Genomic DNA, 18,565 nt, shown 5'->3' on the forward strand with positions numbered 1-18,565 from the left:
AAAATGATAGTTGCTCGGCCGTTGCTGAGCTGCAAGTTCCATTAGGTCAGAGCCAGAGCAGGCTACGGGCTGCTACGAGCATCACTTTATCCCTGTTTCTTGTACAGAGGGCTTCAGTTTGGTCTTCTTCACATAGTCCTGAGCGCAATGATAACTGCTTGGCCGTTGCTGAGCTGCAAGTTCCATTAGGTCAGAGCTGGAGCAGGCTATGGGCGAGTAGGAGCATCACTTTATCCCTGTTTCTTGTACAGAGGGCTTTGGTTTGGTCTTCTTCACATAGTCCTGATCAAAATGATAACTGCTCGGGCGTTGCTGTGCTGCGAGTTCCGTTAGGTCAGAGCTGGAGCCAGTTAGGGCAGCTCTTAACATTGCTGTATCCCTGTTTTGTGTAGAAAGGACTTCCATCTGCCCTTCCTTCACGTAGTCCTGAGCAAAATGATAACTGCTTAGCTGTTACCAAGCTGCAAGTTCAGTTAGGTCAGGGCCGGAGCAGGCCACAAGCTGTTAGGAGCATCACTTTATCCCTGTTTCTTGTACAGAGGGCTTTGCTCCGGCCTTCTTCACAGCAAAATGACAACTGCTTGGCCCTCGCCGTGCTGCGGGTCCCGTTAGGTCAGAGCTGGAGCCACTCAGAGCAGCGCTTTAGCCCTTTCTCTTGTGCAAAGGGCTTCAGTCTGGCCTTAATTTGTGTAGTCCTGAGCGCAGTGATAACTGCTTGGCTGTTGCCGAGCTGCAAGTTCTGTTAGGTCAGAGCCAGGTAGGGCAGCTCAGAACATCGCTGTATCCCTGTTTTGTGTAGAAAGGGCTTCCATCTGTCCTTCCTTCGTGTAGTCCTGAGCAAAATGATAACTGCTTGGCCATTGCTGAGCTGCAAGTTCCGTATAGGTCAGAGCCGGAGCAGGCTACAAGCTGCTAGGAGCATCATTTTATCCCAGTTTCTTGTACAGAGGGCTTCAGTTTGGTCTTCTTCACATAGTCCTGAGCAAAATGATAACTGCTTGGCTGTTACCGAGTTGCACGTTCTGTTAGGTCAGAGGTGGAGCAGGCTACAAGCTGCTAGGAGCATCCCTTTATCCCTGTTTCTTGTACAGAGGGCTTTGGTCCAGCCTTCTTCACATAGTCCTGAGCAAAATGATAAATGCTCGGCCCTTGCCGTCCTGCAGGTCCCGTTAGGGCAGAGCTGGAGCCGCTCAGGGCAGCCCAGAGCAGCGCTTTAGCCCTTTCTTTTCTGCAAAGGGCTTCAGTCTGGCCTTCCTTCATGTAGTCCTGAGCGCAATGATAACTGCTTGGCTGTTACCGAGCTGCAAGTTCCGTTAAGTGAGAGCCGGAGCAGGCTACGGGTGGCTGGAGCATCACTTTATCCCTGTTTCTTGTACAAAGGGCTTCGATCTGGCCTTCTTCACATAGTCCTGAGCGCAATGATAACTGCTTGGCCGTTGCTGAGCTGCAAGTTCTGTTAGGTCAGAGCTGGAGCAGGCTACGGGCGAGTAGGAGCATCACTTTATCCCTGTTTCTTGTACAAAGGGCTTCGGTTTGGCCTTCTTTACATAGTCCTGAGCAAAATGATAACTGCTCGGCCGTTGCTGTGCTGCGAGTTCCGTTAGGACAAAACTGGAGCCACTTAGGGCAGCCCAGAGCATCGCTTTAGCCCTGTTTTGTGTACGAAAGGCCTTCTTCCCATAGTCCTGAGCAGAATGAAATCTGCTCGGCTCTTCCCGTGCTAGAAGTTCTGTTAGGTCAGAGTCGGAGCCAGTTACAGGCAGCCCAGAGCATCACTTTAGCCCTGTTTTGTGTACAAAAGGCTTCGTTCTGTCCTTCCTTCGTGTAGTCCTGAGGGGAATGATAACTGCTTGGCCGTTGCTGAGCTGCAAGTTCCGTTAGGTCAAAGCCAGAGCAGGCTACGGGCGGCTGGAGCATCACTTTATCCCTGTTTCTTGTACAAAGGGCTTCAGTTTGGCCTTCTTCACATATTCCTGAGCAAAATGATAACTGCTCGGCCGTTCCTGTGCTGCGAGTTCCGTTAGGTCAGAGCCTGAGCCAGTTAGGGCAGCTCGGAGCATTGCTTTAGCCCTGTTTTGTGTACAAAAGGCTTCAATCTGGCCTTCCTTTGCGTGGTCCTGAGTGGAATGAAACCTGCTCAGCAGTTGCAGAGCTACAAGTTCCGTTAGGACAAAGCTGGAGCCACTTAGGGCAGCCCAGAGCATTGCTTTAGCCCTGTTTCTTGTACAAAACGCCTTCTTCGCATAGTCCTGAGCAGAATGAAATCTGCTCGGCTCTTCCCGTGCTGCAAGTTCTGTTAGGTCAGAATCGGAGCCAGTTACAGGCAGCCCAGAGCATCACTTTAGCCTCAGAACAAAAGGCTTCGTTCTGTCTTTCCTTCGTGTAGTCTTGAGGGGAATGATAACTGCTTGGCCATTGCTGAGCTGCAAGTTCCGTTAGGTCAGAGCTGGAGCAGGCTACAGGCGGCTGGAGCATCACTTTATCCCTGTTTCTTGTACAAAGGGCTTTGCTCCAGTCTTCTTCACGTAGTGCTGAGTGGGATGAAAATTGCTCAGCCATTGCCGTGCTGCAAGTTCCGTTAGGTCAGAACTCAGTTTGGAGCGTTGCTTTATCTTTGTTTCTCGTACAAAGAGCTTCACTCTGGCTTTCTTCACGTAGTCCTGAGCAGAGTGAAACCTGCTCGGGCATTGCCGTGCTCTAAGATCCGTTAGGTCAGAGCTGGAGCCAGTTAAGGCAGCTCTGAGCTTTGCTTTATCCCTGTTTCTTGTCCAAAGGGCATCAATTTCGCCTTCTCACATAGTCCTGAGTGGAGTGTAACCTGCTTGGCCATTGCCGTGCTGCAGGTTCTGTTAGGTCAGAGCTTGGCTTGGAGCGTTGCTTTATCCCTGTTTCTTGTACAAAGGGCTTCGATCCGGCCTTCTTCACATAGTCCTGAGCGGGATGAAAACTGCTCGGCTGTTGCCATGCACCAAGTTCCACTTGGTCAGAGCTGGAGCAGGCTACGGGCACCTCGGAGCATCACTTTATCCCTGTTTCTTGTACAAAGGGCTTCAATCTGCCCTTCTTCATACAGTTCGGAGCAGAGTGAAACCTGCTCGGCTGTTGCTGTGCTGCGAGTTCTGTTAGGTCTGAGCTCAGCTTGTGGCTTTATCCTTGTGTCTTGTACAAAGGGCTTCGCTCTGGCCTTCCTCTGTGTAGTCCTGAGCAGAATGAAACTCTTATTGAGAACCCAAAAGCTCTCATTAAGACGAAACCTGATATTTTTTGTGCCCATAAATCTAATGTATCCATTTAAAGCCTGGAAGACTTCTTTTCTCTTTCGGATGTTGATCCTTCAGCCCAGGACAGAGTTGTGTGCGAGGGGTCCAGGCATCCAAAGGGTGAATGATTCCCTACTGGGCAGAAGGAATGGGTCCTTCTTTAAATTCATATTTTCATGTTGTATTTTGACAATTGCTTTTCCTTAGATTAGGAAGCATGAAAAACGCTCCCAGTTTACAAAGGTACAAGAAGTTCTGTGCTGGAGGTTGCTGTTCGCAGGCTGCTCTATTCCCTCTTTTAAAAACACTGCTTTACAATGAGTTTGATTTCTTAGGCTGTAATTTTCCACTTTAGAAATCTGCTTTATTATTATATAAAAAACTTCTTTCTGTTTTTTTTTTTTTCCTCTCATCTTTCTGTGTTCGGTGCTTCCTTCCCACCATCCAGCACTTTTTATTTATTATCATCGTTATTTTCTCTCTGTAGTTTCTGGTTTCTTTGGGTCTTGGTTCCATTTTCGTTTCTGAAGCCCTGCTGAGCTTTATCTCCTGGCTGACTCAGATGGCCTTTGTTACATTCAAGCTGTTCAGCAGAGCAAATGAACTTCTGAAGTGGATGCCAAACCACCCCAAATTATTGTTTAATGAGCTGGTTCAGGTGTTGCCTGAGAAAAGCAGTAAACCAGGTCTATTTTTTTTTCCTTCCCTCTTTCATACCTCATTCCTTGGTGCTTTTTCTAACACACCTTTTCAGAGAGAACTTTATCTCTGGGCTCCGTTTCTCTCTCCTGGAGTGCCCGTTCCATTAGGAAGAATTTCTTCACCATGAGAGTGGTGAAACACTGGAAGGGGTCGCCCAGGGAAGCTGTGGCTGCTCCATGCCTGGAGGTATTGAAGGCCACGTTGGATGGGCCTTGGGCAGCCTGAGCCAGTGGGAGATGTCCCTGCCCATGGTGGGGGGTTGGAATTAGCTGGACTTTGATGTCCCTTCCAACCCAAACTATTCCATGATTCTATGATACCTGCAGTGCCGCTGAGGTGGGCATTGCTGGGCTTGGCATCATCCTCCCAGTTTGTGTAGCAAATTGACTACCGTGAGAGCTGGTGATACTGGAAGATTCAGATGAGCAGATAAAAAGTCCTCCTCGTAGTTTGCCCTCCCTGCGCAGCTGCCGCTTGAACCCCCAGAGGCCGTAAAAATTATTTTAAAGAGCTGTTGATGAGGGCAGGTTCTAAGCCTTTGACTTGTGAGCCGGTGTCTTGTTAGCTGTCCTCGTTTGACTGTTTTTGTTAGTAGCTTTGGATACGGATATGGAAAAATCCATGCTGATCGGATGCCAGCTTCAAAACTGGCAACGTTACGTGGGTATGGAAGCTGAGGTTTCCCTTCCTCGGCCCAGCCAACAGGATTCTGGAGCAGAGTCTGGAGAAGAGCTCTTCCCTGCCTGCTCAGTCGGGTGTGTGGCACTCCTGCTCATCGCTTGACCTCTGCTGTGCTCTGAGAAAGGATCTCTCTCTGAGACTGATTAAATTTGCCGTCTCGTAGCGTCACAGAGGGATTTAGGTTGGGCTGAAGCTGTGGTGCTTCGTCGCCTACTCTCCTTCTTGGAGAAGAGCTGGATCGGAGCAGGTTGATCAGGGCTGTGTCCAGCTGAGTTCTGGACATCTCCAGGTCGTTCTCCTTCGCTGGGGTTTTCGCTCTCCTTTGAAGAAGCCCTGGCAGTTCTACCCATGTTTCAGTTTGCTCTTGTTCAGACAGGAGCTGCGTGTGTGTTTATGACTGGAGGACAGGGATGGAGTGCAGGATAAACCCCTCCTAATCCAGGAGGAAGCAGTTAGTGACCTGCTTTGCCACCTGGACACCAAGGAGTCTTTGGGGCCACATGGGATCCACGTGAGGAAAATGTCTTAAGTTGCACCAGGAGAGGTTTAGATTGGATGTTAGGAAACATTTCTTTCCTGAAAGAGTGGTGACGGAGTCTCCATCCCTGGAGGGCTTCAGAAAGCATCTGGAGGGGTTCAAAAAGCGTGTGGCCATGGCATTTTAGGACATGGTTCAGCAGACATGGTGATGTTGGGCTGATGGTTGGACTGGATGAGCTTAGAGGTCTTTTCCAACCTCAGTGATTCTGAGATTTTGTGACTGTGTGTGTCTGAAAAGAGTCGTAGTCGCTGGGCGATGGTTAGAAAACCCCAGACCCCTCCAAATACTGTGTTGGTGTACTGCACACTAACCTGCCAGGTGGAATCTTCTCCATCTTCCTCCATCTCTCCCCAGTAAAACATGCCTAGGCTAATTCCTTATGAAATGGATATTATGGAGCCAGAGGGCTTTCTTCTTCCCTGTGAATTTTTCATGCGTTAGGAGCATTCTTTGCTGAGGTTTCTATCTTGCGTTTAATAGTTTGTCCTTGCTGTTGATTTGTTGCTTCTTCAGGGAAGACAGAAGCTGTTGGAATCGGCCTAATGCTCCTCCATCTCCCTTGGTCAAGACTTTAGGCCATTTCCTTTGTGCTCTCCTTGTACCTGAGTACCTGATGATGTCTTTCGGTGTTGGTGGGGTTAACAGGAGGCTGAGCCGCTACACCTGGAAGCTTTTTGGCTTGGAATTACCGCTGACTTTCACAATCGAGGAAAGCCGAAGCACTTGCTGGTTTTAAGGGAGTTAAATGAGTTAATTGGCCTCTTTGATAACCCCTCCCTGAGCTGTCTGCTCGCCAAGACAGGCTTGTAATTCTCCTCTGTGATCTCGGAGCTGTGGTGTGGGCATTGTATGTGCTATGAATCATGGAATTGTGGGATGGTTTGGGTTAGAAGGGCCCTCAAAGCTCATCCAGTTCTACCCCCTGCTATGGGCAGGGACACCTCCCATGGGATCAGGTTGCTCCAAGCCCCTTCCAACCTGGCCTTGACACCTCATGGGATAAGGAATCCGTGACTTCTCTGGGCAACCTGGGCCAGCACATCACCTTCCTCACAGGAAAACATTTCCTCCTGATATCTCATCTCAGTCTCCTTCTTTCAGCTTCAAACTGTTCCCCTCATCCTATCCCTTGCAGTCTCTGATCAAGAGCGCCTCCCCAGCTTTCCTGGAGCCCCTTTCAGTACTGGAAGCTGCTCTAAGGTCTCCCCTGAGCTGAACGACCCCAACTCTCTCAGCCTGTCCTCGTAGCAGAGGTGCTCCAGCCCTCAGATCGTATATATGGCCTCCTCTGGACCCATTCCAACTATTCTATGTCATTCTTTGGTTGGTGACTAGAATGGAATGCAGGGCTCCAGGTGCGACTCACTAGAGCAGATGGGGGGAAGCCCTTCCCTCATCCTCCTGGTCCCACAGCTTTGGATGCAGCCCAGGACACGGTTGGTTTCTGGGCTGGGAGTGCACGTTGTGGCTCCTGTCGAGCTTCTCCTCCCCAGCACCCCAAGTCCTTCTCCTCAGGGCTGCTCTCAATCCCATCATCCCCCATTCTGGGGGTTAGCAAAGCAGTCACATTAAACTTCCAGAGGGCAGACTTTGGCCTGTTCAGAAGGTTGATTAGCAAAGTCCCGTGGGAAACAGTCCTTCAGGGCAAGGGAGCCCATGAGGGTTGGGCGCTCTTGAAAAATGAAATCCTATCAGCTCAAGAGCAGGCCATCCCTGTGTTCCGGAAAAGGAGCCGGCGGGGGGAAAAGCCAGCTTGGTGGAGCAGGGTGATCTCAAGATGCGTCAATAAGAAAAAGAAGCTCTATGTGCTCTGGAGGAAAGGACAGGCATCTTGGGTGGACTACAGGGACGAAGTGAGATCGTGCAGGGAAAAAATCAGGAGGGCCAAGGCCCAACTAGAATTAAAACTCGCTAAGTCTGTGAAAGACAACAAAAAGTCTTTCTACAAGTACATTAACAGGAAAAGGAGGACGAGGGAGAATATCCAGTCTCTAGTGGATGCAGAAGGAATAACAGTGACAGGGGATAAGGACAAGGCTGAGGTACTTAATGCCTTCTTCGCCTCAGTCTTTAATAGCAAAGAAAGTTGTTCCTTCTGTTTACAAATCCAAGAGTTAGAGGGGCAGATTGAGGCTCCCGTGATCCAAGAGGAGGCGGTTAGAGACTTGCTTGCCCAGCTAGACGTCCACAAGTCTATGGGGCCGGATGGGATCCACCCAAGAGTATTGAAGGAACTGGCAGATGTCCTTTCCAAACCCCTATCCATCATCTTCCAGAGGTCCTGGCTGACTGGGGAAGTTCCACTAGACTGGAGGCTGGCTGATGTTGTGCCCATATACAAGAAGGGTTGCAGAGAGGATCCGGGGAACTACAGGCCTGTCAGTCTCACCTCAGTGCCAGGGAAGGTCATGGAACAGGTAATCTTGAGTGCTATCATGAAGCACACGCAAGAGAACCGGGTGATCAGGCCCAGTCAACATGGGTTTACAAAAGGCAGATCTTGCCAAACTAACCTGATCACCTTCTATGACAAAATCACTCAACTACTGGATGGGGGAAAGGCTGTGGATGTAGTCTTCTTGGACTTCAGTAAAGCCTTTGACACAGTTTCTCACAGCATTCTGCTTCAGAAACTGTCAGCCTCTGGCCTGGACAGGCGCACACTCTCCTGGGTTGAAAACTGGTTGGATGGCCCAGAGAGTGGTGGTCAATGGAGTTAACTCCAGCTGGAGGCCAGTCACAAGTGGAGTTCCTCAGGGCTCAGTACTGGGTCCAGCCCTGTTCAATGTCTTTATCAATGACCTGGATGAAGGCATTGAGTGCACCCTCAGCGAGTTTGCAGATGACACTAAGCTGGGAGGAAGTGTCGACCTGCTGGAGGGTAGGGAGGCTCTGCAAAGGGATCTGAACAGGCTGGACTGCTGGGCCGAGACCAACGGGATGAGGTTTAACAAGACCAAATGCCAGGTCCTGCACTTGGGGCACAACAACCCTATGCAGCGCTACAGACTGGGGGAAGAATGGCTGGAGAGCTGCACAGAAGAGAAGGACCTGGGGGTGCTGGTTGACAGCCGACTGAACATGAGCCAGCAGTGTGCCCAGGTGGCCAAGAAGGCCAATGGCATCTTGGCTTGTATCAGAAATGGGGTCACCAGCAGGTCCAGGGAGGTTATTCTCCCTCTGTACTCGGCACTGGTGAGACCGCACCTCGAATACTGTGTTCAGTTCTGGGCCCCTCACCACAAGAAGGATGTTGAGGCTCTGGAGCGTGTCCAGGGAAGAGCAACAAAGCTGGTGAGGGGGCTGGAGAACAAGTCTTATGAGGAGCGGCTGAGAGAGCTGGGGTTGTTTAGCCTTGAGAAGAGGAGGCTGAGGGGAGACCTTATTACTCTCTACAACTACCTGAAAGGAGGTTGTGGAGAGGAGGGAGCTGGCCTCTTCTCCCAAGTGACAGGGGACAGGACTAGAGGGAATGGCCTGAAGCTCCGTCAGGGGAGGTTCAGGTTGGATATCAGAAAAAAATTCTTCACAGTAAGAGTCATTGGGTACTGGAACAGGCTGCCCAGGGAGGTGGTCGAGTCGCCTTCCCTGGAGGTGTTTAAGGAACGGGTGGATGAAGTACTTAGGGACATGGTTTAGGGAGTGTTAGGAACGGTTGGACTCGATGATCCAATGGGTCCTTTCCAACCTTGTGTGATTCTGTGATTCTGTGATTCTGTGAAACCGGGGATTGCCCTGACCCAGAGGTAGGACCTTGCCCTTGGCCTTGTTGATCCTCATGAGGTTCACACAGACCCACTTGTCCAGCTTGTCGAGGTCCCTCTGGAAGACATCTTGTCCTTCTGGTGTGCACCACTCGGCTTGGTGTCATCTGCAGACTTGCTGAGGGTGCCCTCAATCTCTCTGTCTGTGGCATGGATGAAGATATTAAACAGCTCTGGTCCTCGTATGGACCCCTGAGGGGTGCCACTTGTGACGGATCTCCATGTGAACATCAAGCTGTTGATCACTACTCTTTGCATCAGCTCTGTTTTGGGGACTATTAGGTTGTCCTCCTTGCCACCACAGGTCTGTGTCTACTGCTAGTGTGATTCCTAACCAAATATCCACTCTCAGCAGTGAGAGAACCAAGACTTTTTGGAGGAAGATGCCAAGAAATCCTGGCTGTCAGGGAAGGAAATGTTCTGCAAATCCATTTCTCCAGTTTCAGATTGTTTCTTTATAAACTACGCATGAGGCACAGCTTCATACAAGATAAGGTCCTTTCAGCTCTCAAATTCAGGATAAGAATGGGCTGAGGGTGATCCAGCGAGGCTTGGAGTCGCTCCGAATGCGTCAGCCAGTCCTGCTGAATATGGCATTGTCAGCTGTGAAGAATACATTGTATTGCGGTTGGTAATTCAGAGTCGGAGCTGCAAGCCAGAACTAGGCTTTGTTATTCAGAAATCCTATTCTCCGTTGCTCTAGAGTGGATTAAATATTTAGTCTTTGCTGAGGAGTCACCTCAGAACGTGAGAAATGGGCTCTATCCTTAAGTAATTGCTTTTTCTTTTGGGCATTTAAGATGAACGTGTTACTTAAGCTCCGTCTGTTACTCATCACAACGCTTCTCAGGGCATTGTGTTTGAAACGGGAAGCAACCAGAGGCCAAATCATAGAACCGTTTGGGTTGGAAGGGACCTCAAAGCCTGATCCAGTTCCACCCTCCTGCCATGGGCAGGGACACCTCCCACTGGATCAGGCTGCTCCAAGCCCCATCCAACCTGGCCTTCAAGACCTCCAGGGATGGGGCAGCCACCACTTCTCTGGGCAACCTGTGCCAGGGCCTCCGCGCCCTCATCCTGAAGAATTTCTTCCTGATGTCTAATCTAAGTAGTCCCCCTTCCAATTTAAAGCCATTCCCCCTCATCCTATCACTCCAGGCCCTTGGAAAAAGCCCCTCCCCAGCTTTCCTGGAGCCCCTTTCTGTATCACAAGCTGGCTATAAGGTCTCCCCATAGCCTTCTCTTCAGGATGAACAACCCCAACTCTTTCAGCCTGTCCTCATAGCAGAGGTGCTCCAGCCCTTGGATTATTTTTGTAGCCTCCTCTGGACCTGTTCAAACAGCTCCATTTCCTTTCTTATGTTGGGGATTCCAGAACTGGACCCAGGACTCCAGGTGGGGTCTCACCAGAGTGGAGTAGACAGGGAGAATCATAGAAGAGTTTGGGTTCGAAGGGACCTCAAAGTCCATCCAGTTCCACTCCCTGCGATGGGCAAGGACACCTCCCACTGGATCAGAGTGCTCCAAGCCTTGTCCAACCTGGTCTTCAACACCTCCAGCGAGGAGGCATCTGTGACTTCTCTGGGCAACCTGGACCAGGGCCTCCCTACCCTCATCATGAAGAATTTCTTCCTAATATTCTCCCAAATATTCTGCTCAGAGCCTTCACTTCTCCAGGCTGAACAACCCCAGCTCTCTCAGCCTGTCCAGTCCCCTCCCTCCCTGCTGGCCATGCTGCTTTGGATGCAGCTCAAGACACAGTTGGTTTCTGGGCTGGGAGCACACGTTGTGGCTCCTGTCGAGCTTCTCCTCCCCAGCACCTCAAGTCCTCCTCAGGGCAGCTCTCAATCCCATCATCCCTCAGCCTGGACTGACACCAGTGATTGCCGCCACCCAGGTGTGGGACCTTGCTCTTGGCCTTGTTGAACCTCATGAGGTTCTCCCAGCCCTGTCTCTCCAGCCTGTCCAGGTCCCTCTGGATGACATCTCATCCTTCTGCTGTGACAACTGCTCCATTCAGCTTGGTGTCATCGCTTGGTGTTATCAGTCTGTTTTCAATTTCAAAGAATGACAAACAGAGCTTCTTTTGAATCCAGAGTGAGGCAGTGGCACCGGCTCAGTGCGTTAATCCAGGCTCTGAATTCTGGGCTGGGTTATTTGTATCCCGATTCAACAGGTCTGTATATTTTGTTGGTTTTTCTGTGATGCTGTTTTCCTTTTTTGGGGGACAGAAAAAGTCTTTCAAGACTGTTGGGTGGTTGTTAACGTCACTGAATCGCCGAGTTTGACTGTTGGTGCTGCAGCTCTGCCTAGAGGAAGGATGGAAAGCTGAGGAGGGTCTCTGTGTCAGGGACTGCAGGGACAGGGTGAGGGGAATGGCTTGAAGTTGAAAGAGGGAAGATTGAGGTGAGATCTTGGGAAGAAATGTTCTCCTCTGAGGGTGGTGAGGCCCTGGAACAGGTTGCCCAGAGAAGTGGTGGCTGCCCCATCCCTGGAGGTGTTGAAGGCCACATTGGATGGGGCTTGGAGCCCCTGATCCAGTGGGAGGTGTCCCTGCCCATGACAGGGGTTGGAACTGGATCAGGCTTTGAGGTCCCTTCCAACCCAAACCATTCCATGGTTCTAACTTGCCATCAATCACAACCTCCAGATCCCATCCGTGAAGGTGTTCAAGGCCACGTTGGATCATAATCCAGTGGGAAGTGTCCCTGCCCATGGCAGGGGGTTGGTACTGGATAGGCTTTGAGTACCCTTCCAACTCAAACCATGCTATGATTCATGCTTTCTATACTTTTAATAGAAGGGGGAACAATCTGTGCATCTCAGGAGAAGGATAGGACATAGGTGATTGTGCCCGTTTTGCGTTTGCAGTGCCCACGTTGCGTTTGAAGCTCAGGAGACCTCAGCTCCCTGCCTACCGCATTGCTGATGCCCGGAGACATCACCCATAAACCATTTAATGCTCCTTTGTAACCTCAGGGATGGGAAAGCTCACAGAGCTGCAGCTCAGCAGGTGTTTTAACACGTATGGAACAAGACAGCACAAGATTTCCGAGATGTTTAGTTCCTCTCTTGTTTCTTTTCCAGATTCCAGAGACTTATTAAAGGAATTTCCACAGCCTAAAAACTTGCTCAACAGTGTAATTGGAAGAGCTCTGGGCATTTCCCATGCGAGAGACAAGCTGGTCTACATCCATACCAATGGACCACGGAAAAAGGTGATCCTGTTGCGTGGGGACGGGTGGTGGGAGGTTGCACGTGGGGTAGGAATTGAGCCAAGATGTCATGGAAGTAACTCTTTAAGAGAGAAAATTACAGGAGTGTTTTAATTCCTCATAAAAATTATGTGATAATCATTCAAACAAGAAATAGTCTCACTTCTTCCTGATTCTCTTGGTTTCCACGTGCTTTAATAGGTGAATATAAGTCCCATCTCTTGGGGAAAGATGGATTTTGTCTTTAAGTGGCTGGCTGTAATGGCTTTTCTCAGCAGAAAGACCCACCCCCACCTTAGAAAATGAGAATTTAAACCCTGTATTTTGGACCTCAGCAGGCCTAGATTTTATTGGGGATTCTAACAGATCAAATATCTGCGCCTTGAATGTTTGATTGCAATCAGAAAAGAAGAATCTGTTTAGAATCATAGAATCGCCAGGTAGGAAAAGACCTCTTGGATCATGGAGTCCAACCATTCCATCTGCCACTAAACCATATCCCTGAGCACCTCGTCTGCCCGTCTTTTAAACCCCTTCAGGGATGGGGACTCCCCCCCTCCCTGAGCAGCCTCTACCAGGGCTCTGTGACCCTTTCTGTGAAAGATTCTTTCCTGACATCCAGTCTGACCCTCCCCTGGTGGACCTTGAGGCCATTCCCTTGTCCTGTCCTCTGTCACTCTGGAGAAGAGCCCAACACCCTCCTCTCCACACCCTCCTTTCAGGCAGTTGTAGAGAGCAATGAGGTCTCCCCTCAGCCTCCTCTTCTCCAGGATAAACACCCCCAGGGCCCTCAGCCTCTCATCCTAACCCTTGTTCTCCAGCCCCCTCACCAGCTTCGTTGCTCTTCTCTGGACACACTCCAGAGCCTCAAAATCCTTCTTGGAGCGAGAGGCACACAACTGAACCCAGGATTTCAGGTGTGGCCTCACCAGTGCCGAGTGCAGGGGCAGAATCCCCTCCCTGGCCCTGCTGGCCACACCATTTCTGATCCAAGCCAAGATGCCATTGGCCTTCTTGGCCACCTGGGCCACTGCTCCTCATGTTCAGTCACCATCAACCAACCCCTCCAGGTCCTTCTCCTCTGTGCAGCTCTCCAGCCGTTCTTCCCCCAGTCTGGAGCTGCACAGGGTTGTTGTGCCCCAAGTGCAGGACCCGACATTTGGCCTCGTTAAACCTCATCCTGTTGGTCTCAGCCCATCGATCCACCCCGTTCAGATCCCTTTGGAGCCTCCCTGCCCTCCAGCAGATCCGACACTTTTGCAGTGGAGAGAAGCTTCTAATGCTCCTGAAGGGCAAAATGAAATGCAGACTCTGTTCAGTGAAGCAGAGGAATTCCAAGCAAACAGTTTGCCAAGTAGTTTGAGCTCTTCCTGGGATGCGAGGGGCCTCGATCCAAATCTGGGCTGGAGTCTGAGATGCAGTTCTTACCCGACACGGGTGCTCTTCAAGGCTTTGCCTACTTTTATCACACCAGCTCATTCTGGAGCCGAAAGCTCGTTCCAGCTGAAGTTTAACTGTAACGAATATTCCAGGAAAAGATCCAGCTCTGATGGATTAACATTTTCCAATAGCATTCCGTCTAAAACTTCCCAGACTGTTTTTATTACCACGGCCTTTTCAAGCATCCCTGGGTTTAGGTAATACATTCGTAATGGTTACTTTTGAGTTCCTTTATTATTGGTGGGTTTCTGCCTTTCCTCAAGCTGGAGTGCAGTTTCCTGACTTAAATTTGAGACCGCTGTATCCAAAGCCTCATTGTTTTCATTTGTGGATCAGTTCACCCTTTTGATATCACTTCAATAGATTAAAACAAAAAAAAAACCGAACTAAAAATGAGGGTTAGATCGCAAAAAAACTCCTTGAAAAGCCCCAGCCACCCAGAAAAAGAGTGTTGGGAAAGAAAGAGAGATGAGAGGACCCGGAGAAGGCCCATTTGGAGGTGAGTGAGGACCTCGGCCTTCCTGAGAGCGTTTTTCCTTGGCAGGTCCATGCCTTTTCATGCAGAGCCCCTGGGCAAAGCGCACGGCAATTTCCGACGGCGCGATGTGAATCAGGTGGCAGGCGGCCAGCTGAAAAGGCAGGAGCCTTTCCCTTAGGTGGGGTTTTCCCAGCGGGACCCACCCGCCACCTTTCATCTCTGCTGCAGAAACAGGAGAGAATTCCTTAGGCATTTCCCTCCTTTGAGCGTTGCAGAAACTCAACCATGGGACCAGGAGCAGAACGACTTCCTGATTTGGAGCAGTTTTTTAACAAGGGCAGAATTCAGCTTGTAGCGTTCTTTGCCTCTGCAGGTTTTTCAGCTGCTCCTGTGCAGCTGTTCGGGTGGAAGAGAACCCTGTGAGGTTCAACCAGGCCAAGGGCGAGGTCCTACCCCTGGGTCGGGGCAATCCCCACTTTCAGTACACGATGGGGGATGGTGGGATTGAGAGCAGCCCTGAGGAGAAGAACTTGGGGCGCTGGGGAGGAGAAGCTCAACAGGAGCCACAACGTGCGCTCCCAGCCCAGAAACCACCCGTGTCCTGGGCTGCATCCAGAGCAGCGTGGCCAGCAGGGACGGGGGGGATTCTGCCCCTCTGCTCCTCTCCGGGGAGACCTCAGCTGGAGGATTGGGGCCAATTCTGGAATCCTCAACAGAAGGAGGAGATGGAGCTGTTGGAAGGGGTCCAGAGGAGGCTCCAAGGACGATCCGAGGGCTGGAGCACCTCCCATATGAGGACAGGCTGAGAGAGTTGGGGTTGTTCAGCCTGGAGAAGAGAAGGCTCCGAGGAGACCTTAGAGAGTCCTTCCAGTCCCTGAAGGGGCTCCAAGAAAGCTGGAGAGGGGCTGTTCCCAAAGGCGTGTGGGGATGGGACGAGGGGCGATGGGGATAAACTGGAGAGGGGCAGAGTTAGACTGGACATAAGGAGGAATTTCTTCCCCATGAGAGTGGTGAGGCCCTGGCACAGGTTGCCCAGAGAAGCTGTGGCTGCCCCATCCCTGGAGGTGTTGAAGGCCACGTTGGATGGGCGTTGGGTAGCCTGAACCAGTGAGAGGTGTCCCAGCCCATGGCAGGGGGTTGAAACTGGATGATCTTTAAGGTCCCTTCCAACCCAAACTGTTCTATGATTCTAAGAGGAGCTCTGGAGGTGCTGTTGGTTCTCTTTTAATTGCTGGTGTTGAGCAGCTGAAGGTTGGGTTCTCCTGTACCTGATCACCACGATATCTGCCTCTTTCCCCGTGATGAAATCTGCTGCTCGTTAAAATTGCAGCGAGGAAGCGGTGAAGATGATTTGCTTGCCTTTGCCTTTGGAACTGTGTCAGAGAGCGCCTGCTGCTCCTTGGGCACAGTCTGGTCGCGCGACAGCGTGCGTAGGAACAGTTACTTTGAAACCGAATTGTTCTTGTAGGGAGCTCTTGGCATTTGATTCTGCTGAGCTGACAGACTGCAGCCTGCAAAGCTCCATCCCAGAGGACCAGTGCTGTGCTGGAAATCATCCTGGCTTTGCCACACACCTTTTGTGGGGCTGTGGGTGCCTGTCATCCCTTCTCCAGGCTTTTCTTTCCCTGTTACTGGAATGGAGCTTCCCATAAAGGGGCTGAAGAAGCAGTTTGGGATTTTCGTCCTTCTCTCTTTTGCCTGGATGGTGTTTAAAGTAGCTGTGCTCCATGTGGAGAAGATAGATTGTTCTCCACTGTCTGACTTTGCTGCTTGGTTTTTGCCTTTCAGAAAGTCACTCTACATATAAAATGGCCTAAAAATGTGGAAGTGGAAGGCTATGGGACCAAGAAGATCGATGCTGAGAGGCAGGCGGCGGCTGCAGCGTGTCAGCTCTTCAAGGTGAGCTCCTGCTCCTCCCTAGCTCGAAGGGACAAGCCTGAGTCTGCAGGCCTCGTCCGCTTTGGTGATATGATTTCTCTCTCTCTCTTCCCTTTCACTTTCTTAGTTGGCGCATCTGTTAATCACGGGTGAAGTCCTGAGCTGTCTGAATCCATTTGAGCTTAAAAGCCTGCTGACTTCAGCCAGGTGTGAACTCAGTACGTTCGCTGGGTTCTGGTCTTTGTTCTCTGTGTCGTAGAAGAGCTTCTTTTAGCCTCAGCATCTCTGGTGAGAAGCAGAGCTTCCCTCTAGTGCTGATGGATGAGAAGCTCACCATGAGGCAGCAAAGTGCGCTTGCAGCCAACAAACCCACCCGTATCCTGAGCTGCATCCAAAGCCGTGAGACCAGAAGGGAGAGGATTCCGTGATTCAGTGATTCCATGACTTTACAATTTTGAATCTGATTAATAATTTATAAAATACCAATAAATCTTAGCGCCCCCTTTTTAAAGAGCTGTATGAGGTTAAGCAGTTGTGCTCTGGGAATCTGTTCATTAACAGATTCCCTTTCTTAAGAAATAAAGCTTTAATTGTCTCCAAGTCCCTTTTCTTTCTCTTTATTTTCTATGGGACAAGAAAGAATTGCTCCTGCATTTCTCCCCTTTACCAGCTGTATTTCAGTTCCCTGCAGAGTCACCGTAGCTGGTTTTTTTTCACTGCTGCTCACTGTGTTTCTCTCTTGCAGGGCTGGGGATTGCTGGGGCCCAGGAATGAGCTCTTTGATGCTGCCAAGTACCGGCTTCTCGCTGACCAGCTCGGCTGTCCCGACGAGCGGTGGTGCTCGGAGGGCAAGTGGCGCTCCAAGTCCGGACCTTCTCTCGCCGACTTGTCAACCTGCTGGCGACGGATGGAGCCAGACGATTCCATCCAGCCCATGGAACAGGGCAGGATGCCTAAAGCGATGAGGAGAGAAGAGCTGGAGGAAGGGGAGCTTGAGGAAGGAGAACTGGAGGAAGGAGAGCTGGAAGAAGAAGCGATTGATGTTTCTGATTATCTACCTATGGCACACCAGGATGCTCGAACCCCGGGCAGAGACGCAAGGTACGTCTGCCCTGATAGCGGCTAACCCACAGCAGTAAATAAAAGGTTGTCATTGTAGCTGATGGAGAGTTGTGGCTTCCCACATGGCTGGTGTGGCCTGTGGATGGGCCAAACACTGCTGTTCTGCTCTCTACGCAAGGAATAGTGAGGTAGCTGAGCCTTGTCTCTGGCTGCCATCAGGAGGGAATCATAGAATCATAGAGTAGTTTGGGTTGGAAGGGACCTTAAAGGTCATCCGGTTCCAGCCCCCTGCCATGAACAGGGACACCTCCTACTGGATCAGGGGCTCCAAGGCCCATCCAACCTGGCCTTAAACACCTCCAGGGATGGGGCAGCCACAGCTTCTCTGGGCAACCTGGGCCAGGGCCTCCCCACCCTCATGGTCAAGAAATTCCTCCTTATGTCCAGAATAACTCTGCCCCTCTCCAGTTTATCCCCATTGCCCCTCGTCCCATCCCCACAAGCCTTTGGGAACAGCCCCTCTCCAGCTTTCTTGGAGCCCCTTCAGTTACTGGAAGGTCACTCTAAGGTCTCCTCGGAGCCTTCTCTTCTCCAGGCTGAACAACCCCAACTCTCTCAGCCTGTCCTTGGATGGGAGGTGCTCCAGCCCTCGCATCATCCTTGGAGCCTCCTCTGGACCTGTTCCAACAGCTCCATCTCCTTCTTATGTTGAGGATTCCAGAACTGGAATGTGTGGGTTTCCTCTCCGGAGTCTCACCTTTGGCTTTTGCCTTTTTTATTCTTCTGTGCCTAAAGAGGTTTCCATCCCCTGAAGTTGTGTATGTGCACTTAGACTGTTTTTAATCACCCTGTTTCGTAGAATCATCAAATAGTTTGGGTTGGAAGGGACCTCAAAGCCCATCCAGTTCCAACCCCCTACCCTGGGCAGGGACATCCCCCTGGATCAGGCTGCCCAAGGCCCATCCAACCTGGCCTTGAAAGGCAGTGTTTTTGAGGGCAATGTTGAATCTACCCCTTTTCATCACCGTGGCTCCTTGTTTAACTTCTTATTCTCATAACCGCAAATGTTTGATTTTTAAGTCAGTGGGATTAAGGTCTATGAGGACCTGGTGGTGGTGGTGGCACTTCTTAGGGATGTGCTTTGGATTGAGAAATGATTTCACTTTTATTTAAAAGCTGTTGGTGCTTTCTGGTTTGTAGTTGCAGAGTAAAGGCTTGGTTACGCTTTAGTAGGTGGCTTTACTGGGCTGGATTTTAGTAGAAGGATATTGCTTGACTTCTCCGTTGACCAAAATCTGTGCCTTTAGCTGCTCAGTTCAGATCTCAGTAGAGGTGGCGTTTTTATCTCACTTCTCCCATCTTCTGTTTAGCCGAGGAGGGAGTTCCATTGAAATGACCGATGACAACACTGCCATCCGTGCCCTGACACAGTTCCCGCTTCCCAAAAATCTTCTGGCCCAAGTGATCCAGATTGCAACCTCTTCCTCCACAGTCAAGGTAAGGCGTTGTCTGACCCTGCCAGGGACCTGCAGGGCATGAAGCTC

At 50.7% G+C, this 18,565-nt stretch overlaps 1 protein-coding gene across 4 annotated transcripts in view; it reads left to right on the forward strand.

The window, feature by feature from the left end:
* The window catches only part of DHX30 (DExH-box helicase 30), a 61,122-nt gene that overhangs the window by 21,539 nt on the left and 21,018 nt on the right, over positions 1-18,565 (forward strand). For all 4 annotated transcript variants that reach the window (XM_054058899.1, XM_054058898.1, XM_054058896.1 and 1 more), the window contains 4 exons: positions 12,036-12,166; positions 15,870-15,980; positions 16,705-17,060; positions 18,392-18,518. In XM_054058899.1, the coding sequence (XP_053914874.1) occupies positions 12,036-12,166; positions 15,870-15,980; positions 16,705-17,060; positions 18,392-18,518 (725 nt within the window). The remainder of the gene's footprint in view (positions 1-12,035; positions 12,167-15,869; positions 15,981-16,704; positions 17,061-18,391; positions 18,519-18,565) is intronic.

Source organism: Cuculus canorus, chromosome 2 (genome assembly GCF_017976375.1).
Source record: "Cuculus canorus isolate bCucCan1 chromosome 2, bCucCan1.pri, whole genome shotgun sequence".
NCBI lineage: Eukaryota > Metazoa > Chordata > Aves > Cuculiformes > Cuculidae > Cuculus > Cuculus canorus.